Source organism: Eubalaena glacialis, chromosome 11, assembly GCF_028564815.1.
Source record: "Eubalaena glacialis isolate mEubGla1 chromosome 11, mEubGla1.1.hap2.+ XY, whole genome shotgun sequence".
Taxonomy (NCBI): domain Eukaryota; kingdom Metazoa; phylum Chordata; class Mammalia; order Artiodactyla; family Balaenidae; genus Eubalaena; species Eubalaena glacialis.
In genome coordinates this window covers 54,065,738-54,072,878 of record NC_083726.1, presented here as the reverse complement: position 1 = coordinate 54,072,878, position 7,141 = coordinate 54,065,738, and the positions used below count along the sequence as shown (strand labels likewise).

Sequence of the window (7,141 nt, the reverse complement as noted above, 5' to 3'; positions counted from 1 at the left end):
TCCCGGACGAGCGCGGCGCTTCCTCACCGCGCCGGGCGGGGGCGAGGGCGGAGAAGGGAACGCGCTGCCGAGCCGACCCCTCCCGCGAGCCCTGCCCCGCCTCGCCGAGCCCCGCGCGGCCGCCCCGGCCGCTGCCGCCCGTAGCTCGCTCCCCAGGTGCCGGGGAGCCGCGGGCCGTGAACGTGCCGGCAACTTTGCGGCCGCCGGGGGCGCGGCTCCTCCGGGTGCGTGTGCGAGTGTGTCTGTCGCCGGCGGCCTCCTGGGGGCAGCAGCGGAAAGGGGGTCGGGGGAGAAAGAGGCAGCCTCGGCGCACGGTGGCCCAGGAGGCAGAGGCCCCGCGAGGCGCCGGCGGTGGAGACCTAAAGTCCGCCGGGGCTGTGCCCAGGACGCGTTCTTACGGTGCGGCAGCCGCCCTTGCGGCCGGCACCCGGGACTTGCTTTAGGATCACGATTCCTCTTGCCTGCCCGGGGCAGTAGCAACCGTGTGTGCCGACGGAGGAGCGGCAGTAGCATCCCCAGCCCGGGCGGGACCCCCGAGCGCCGGAGCCGGCGGCTGGAGCAGGAAGGGAGAGTCGCGGCGCCCGCCCTCCCCGGCTGGCCCTGCCCCGCGCGCCCCGTGCGGGTTGCTAACAATGGTGCGGAGCGCCGGCGCGATCCCCGCGTACGCCCAGCGGTCGTAGAGGAAGTGGGTGGGCAGGGAGACGCCCCCCACCACTCGCTTGCTGGAGTTTGCCGGCGCGCCGGGCCTCTCCGGCCCCGAACCCTGGGCTCCCCTCCGCATCACCGACGGCAGCTCGATCCGGAAAGTATGGTGCCAGCGCCCGGGTTAATCTAGTCCTCGGCTCGCTCCCTTTTTCCCTCCTCCTCCTCCTCTCCCTCCCCCTTTCCCTCCTGTCGGTGCTGCCTCTGGGTTCCCGGCGTGCGGGAGTACAACTCTCTGCCTCTCCGAGGAGACTGGTCGGTGACCCCCTAACAGAACTTGCCCACTGAAAGCAAACCCAGAACAGCTGGATAATGTCCACTCCGAGCAGATTCAAAAAGGACAAAGAGATCATAGCCGAGTATGAAAGTCAAGTCAAAGGTAAGGATGGGAGCGGCTGCCTTGCTCCTTTTGTGTGCTTTCTTGTCATTGTGCTCCGGGAGTTGCATTTCTCACTTGGGGTCTGTGTTGGAGGAAGGTGGTGAGGGACAGCTAGAGCGCCTCGATGAGCCACCCGGGGCTTCGTGGAAGCCAATCCCAGCCCCAGTCCTAGTCCCGTCAAGCCCACGGGGAGCTGGAAACCGGGTGACTCTCCGCCGCTGCCAGGGCGCCCCTCCAATAGGGGAGAACTGGCTTTAACTTAACCACCTTCAGCCGGGCAACTTACATAGGAGGCAGGCAGCAGCAGTGGTTCCTGCCCAGTTATCATCACCGTCATCCTTATTTTTTTTTTTTTAACGATACCATTGTCACAACGTAATTCTTTTTAAGGAGTCATTTTTTGAAGTCTGGCTCCGAAGTGCTCTAGAGCTTCATTGAGTGCAGGCGATTTTTGACATTCGCAGTGTTCACTAATTTATCAGGGCGAGTCCCGCTTTTATAAAATAGCTCCCTAAAAGCTTGGCAGTTAAACCAAGCAAGGACTAGTGGAATCTGACTCCTCCTTTTTAATGGGCCAGAAGTCAGTGCCATCTCTCACACTCACACGGAAATATTGCTTTATCATTTGTTGGAGGCCACTTGCATGTAAAATGAACGTTTGAAGATTTGAGTAGTAGTTTCCATCCATTTACATTGTCAGCTGATGAAGGAATCTAATTAAGGTTGATTACGCATTTTTACTTAACGTGCCTTGTGGTTTAAAAAATATATTTTCTCTCCAGTACAAGTATTTTGTGTTGCTGTTGAAGAGTTTAATAAACATATATTTGTTATTTTTTTTTTTCTTCTCCTTTATGGTCTCTCATGGGTAGCTTTCCCCATCCATTGAGACAATGGATGGAGTGTTGAGATCACTGCTGTTCTTTGGAATATTCAATGCAAAGTTGATAAAAATTGCTTTGTAGACATCTGTGTTTGTACAGACACAATCTTATGAAAGGACTGCAGAGAAGGGCATTCCTGTACTTGTCTTGGGAAAGGCAGGAGCAGACTGGGAGTTCTTTTGTGTGGTCAAGTTGTGAAAATGCCTGGAGTCCTGTGAGAGGACCTGGTGGGGAAACCCTCTGTCAATCAGTGTGAATCTGGACCATCTCATCATGGCCAGAGGCAAACACAATATGCAAGCCCAGAGACTTAAGTTTCCTTTAGGTTGACTCCAATAATGGAGTTAAGATGAACACTGTTCACGAAACACAGATTTTTATCTGCATGCAATTAAGATAATTTATACTTGTAGGAACTGGTTACATTGACATGGAAGTTATGTTAGCAGAGAAGTAATTATTTGCTTAGAGACAGGTAAACTTTCTAATGAGCATAACCTTTCTTTTCTTAACGGGTCCAACACAGCCAAAAATCTTTCATACTGAGGTAGAACTCTTGTTCACAATCACCATTTCTCTGTGCGGTTTTTCCACATGGCTCTTTGTGGCAGGTCTTCAAGGGGTAGCAGTCTGGTTTTCCTGCTGCTTGGAGCGCTGACTTGAAGAATGTATTTCCAAGTATTGGTTTCGGTATTGCTGCTCTAAGGTCATTTGTCCATGATCAAGTCTTTATCTGAAAAATATTCTCATGATTAATCTCTTTCAGAGTATGAATTTTATAGTTATACGGTTACTTATATGCTTTGAGAGTATAGGCCGTTTATATTGATTTAAGAATAAATACAATGGGGACTTCCCTGGCAATCCAGTGGTTAAGACTCCGCGTTTCCAATGCAAGGGGTGCGGGTTCGATCCCTGGTCCGGGAGCTGAGATCCCACATGCTGCAGGGCACAACAACAACAAAAATAAATAAATAAAATAAAAATCAATAAAATGGGATGTGTTGCAATGCTTAAAATGTGTCCATCAAATCCAATCCAAGGAAAAATCACAAACATGGTAAAAATTACTTTTGGAACAAATTCTGTCCCATAGAAAGTGATCTGTCTATTCCCTTCAACCCTCCCCACTTAACCTGTGAGTCCTCAGGCTGCTTTATGGCTCTGTACTACACCTGACCTGCCCTTCTCATCAGAGCCTGTGTCCAGACTTCATCTACTTCCCCTGTAATACTTAACACATCCTGTGTCTAACCCAGATCCTTATATCCATATGCAAATATGGGAATAGGGAAATATCAGTACAATGGAATTGGATCATATACACCTTGAATGGCACACATTCACCTGAATTTACTAGGCAAAATCAAGAAGACAGTGGAAGAGAAATGAGTTAAATAGTTAAATAGTGCATGAGGCCCGCTGTCCTGTGCAGTGAGAATAGGTCCCTTACTAAGGATAGTTTCAGAGGTAGGATCCTGGTTTTCTAACTGTTTCTTTTCCTGAGCCCCTCTTTAAGGGTGAGTATCTCACCCTGGCAGATGCTATTCCACTGCTTAAAGGTAGGTGGTTTTGGAACAACCAGCTCTTTCAATTCTAGCAGGTATTTCATCTGATGGTAAGCAAAAGAAAGTGGCTTATTCTATTGCTGGAGGAAAACCTAGCTGTGCTGGACTCATTAAGAGAAGACATTGGTCTCTTCCCAATGAATAAAGACATAAATATTGGACTCTCTGCGTGATTTAAGTGTATCTGTGATTTAAATGTATCAAGAGTCATTTTTGATTATATGTGACTTTTTTACCTTCTGACTTAAATCTAACATTCTGGAGTATTGTCCTTTCTTATTCTCTCCCATTTCCCCTAATACCAGTTGCATTTATCTCAGAATTTCTGAGTTAAGGGTTTGATTTAAAAGAATGACTCCATAGATGTGGGATTTAGCCACTGTGGCTGCCTGCATGTGTTTAGGAAACAGACTTCCTGGGGCTATTTTCAATGTGAAAAGAACCATCCTAGGTGTAACGTGTAATTTTATGCTGTAATTTTATGCGTAAGACCATAAATGTATCCAGTTAGATGTATCATGTAGGGCAAGTCACTTAGCTTCTTCCTGGGTTTTGGTTTTCTTATCTGTAAGATAAGGAGTTTAGATTCTCTCAGTCCTAAGGGTCTTTGAGTCTAATTGAAGATGTCATGTCAGTTCACATTAATTATGCAGTAAAATTTTCAAGCTTTTTGCGTTTTCTCTTGGCTGCCCTGTTTTGAGGAGGGTTACCTTTGCTTTAACTTTTTTCATAATGAATTCGCAAACACTATGTATTATCTGATTTCTCAAGGAATTAAAATGTAATACCACAGAAAATACAGAAAAATAATAAAACCATGTTCAGAAAAGTAGAGCACAGAATTGTAAGAGGGGGAAGAATTGGGAATTATACAAGTAGTTAAAGGAATAGATAGGTTTAAATCGAGGACAAAAGGACCCCAAGCAATAATTTAAAAGACATGTGTTAACTAGGAGGAGAAAGACTACTTCATGCGTGTTGGTCAACTTCCCAAAGATTTAGAATCCAGAGAAATTAATCTCTTATTTGTGGGGGCCCTTAAAAAGCAAGATTGTCTGGAAAAGTGTATGAAACTCAAACCAGTTGACTACACTACTCTTAGCATCTCTGGCAAAAAGCTTAGCAGTGGAAAAGATTGTAGCAAGTGGCTAACAGAAGGTTTGGGGATTATCTGTAGATTTTAGAGATCTAGTAATTTTTGAATTCTGCAGCAGAAATATTATGGAGCCCATGTAAAAAATATTGGTTCACATATGAGAGTCAGAAGAAACAAAAGACACATTTTGTGAGGTGGAACTCATGGATGGGAAGTTGTGTTTGTTTTTAGTAATGCGTGTTGTTAGTTGCTAAGAATTGACAGCTATTATTTGCAGTATTTTCCTGAGGATAATCTCATACTCATCTATGTGCCATACGTGCAGGAAGTGCCAAGAAAATCTGTTGTTTTTCAACCGCTCTGCTGCCTGAACTACAAATAGTACATTTTGGTAGCAGATGGAGCATAAGGAAATGCCAGTTCAATTTAATATGACCTCCCGTCATGTGATAGGTTTCAATAGGGGAATTAAAAGTGCTCCTGTCACTCATAGGGAACCTGTGTCTGCCTCTACTGTTCTTCATTTAACTTGCAATAGAAAACAACGATTTAAATTACGAATTAAAACTTTATAGCTGGGAAGGACTTTAAACATTTCCTGTCCAGCCCACTTCAGCTGTGCAAGGAGGCATAATGTCAGTTACACAATTAACTGTAAGGTATGTGGGACTGGACCCCAGGTCCTCTGCTTTTCGGTAACAGTGGTTTACTTTTAGATTCCTCACAAAGAAGAGTAGGAGATAGAACACTTACCTGTTTAGACTTTACATCCATTGAAGGAATCATAGTTGGATGGTCGAGAGAACAGCAACTCTGGTCTGTTAACAGGAGGAGTTAATTAAATTGATTAACCATAACTATTGTTTTTTCACCAAGATCATTTCAAGAAGCCACAATGCCCAGGCAGCAGCTTCACAAGGTGGTTTTAAGATCAAGGGGAAAAAAATATGGTGAATATGTACAAATGTAACGCGCTTGAAATTTTGGTCATACTAAGTGAAGCTACTGCAATAAGCCCTCTTATGTTCTCCAGAAAACCTGATTTGTTTCATGAACTTCAAAGTATCTTAAGAAATAGTTTTGGAGAAATTTTGAAGCAAAGCATGCTCTGAAATACAGTGAGGGTTGGAGTATGCTATGGGATGGTAAATCTGAGCTCTGTCTAGATTGCTTTGCTTACTCCTGTGCTGTGTGATGACCAGGTCAGGAACCCCACATCCTCAGCTCTGGTCCAATTTGAGAGTCTACTTTGTGGACTGACCAGACCCTTTTTTATGCTAACTATTTTTATTTCAAGTTACATAACTGAGAATTAAGATTAAAAAAAAAAAAAACCGGAGTAAACTGTATGTCTAATCACTCAGTCTACCTTTGTTTTAGTGGTTTGAAGGCAGAAGTTGGGAATAGAGACAGTTACTAGAAGACATTTTTAGTTATTTGAAGGTCTTTTTATTCGTTGGACCCAAATTACTTTCTAATTTATTGACAACATATATATATGCTCACCTGTTGGTATCTCAGGATGGGAAAAAAATAGAACATAGTGTTTAAGAGCAGAAACTTTGGTGTTAGCCATTCAGCCCTGCCACTAATAATGTATTTGACCACTAACAGTCAACTTCTTCATCTGTAAAATGGGGATAATAGTAGTACTTACCTCCTTGCCTTTGTGAGGCTTCTGTGAGGTGATTTGTGGAAAGCCTTTATCACGCGCTTGGCACTGATAAATAGTCTATAAAAATTAGGCCTTGTTATCTGTTTAATTTTGGTTTTCTTTACGTTTCAACTGCTTCTTGTTACATTCTGACTTAGATAAGCTTTTTGAAATTCAAATACATAATCACCAATCTGCTGCCTAAATAGATCCCAAAGTGGGTGATTCTTAAATCATCCTGATAAAGTCCTCTGTACTTTTAGAATGGAGTGAGTTTCATGGTGGAATTAAAAAGGGATATGTGATAGGCAAACCAGAGAGATTCCCAGCTCCTTATAAGGTGGATTTTTTTTTTTTATTGTGTCATTCCTTTTTATCCAAGTACAAGTAACAGAGCCGGAAAGCACGTTTCCTGGGCTGCCACGTGTTTGCTTACAACTTTTGTTTTACATTTTCTCTACCTTTAATGATGCCAAATGGAAGATGAAAACTGTAGTCCAATCAATTGATTTTATTTACCCATGGTGAAAAGGATTCTTATGATGTCAGATAAAGTCTCTGACTTAATTTCATAGTTTTGAGCAAAATATTTTGTTTTAAAATCAATATAGAAATGAAAAATTTCACTTTTGCCTGCTAATTTGCTTTTGCTTCATTTGAAAGCACTTTGATTTTTTTCCCCAGCTTTATTGAGATATATTTGACATATAACAGAAAGCACTTTGATATTAAAAATTATTGTCTATGTATCTCCCACGCCTCCTGGTATAGGGCTTCATTAAACATTAATTGAATGAATAGAGTAATTGTTTTGAATTATCATTCCTTTATAGTATAAACTAACATGGCGATCATTCA

At 43.5% G+C, this 7,141-nt stretch overlaps 1 protein-coding gene across 1 annotated transcript in view; it reads left to right on the top strand.

Moving 5' to 3' along the window:
* The first annotated feature begins 311 nt into the window (after positions 1–311).
* SRGAP1 (SLIT-ROBO Rho GTPase activating protein 1) overlaps positions 312–7,141 on the top strand; it is a 276,189-nt gene continuing 269,359 nt past the window's right edge. Inside the window, exon 1 of the mRNA XM_061206565.1 lies at positions 312–1,081. Coding sequence (XP_061062548.1) covers positions 1,015–1,081 — 67 coding nt within the window. The 5' untranslated portion in view covers positions 312–1,014. The remainder of the gene's footprint in view (positions 1,082–7,141) is intronic.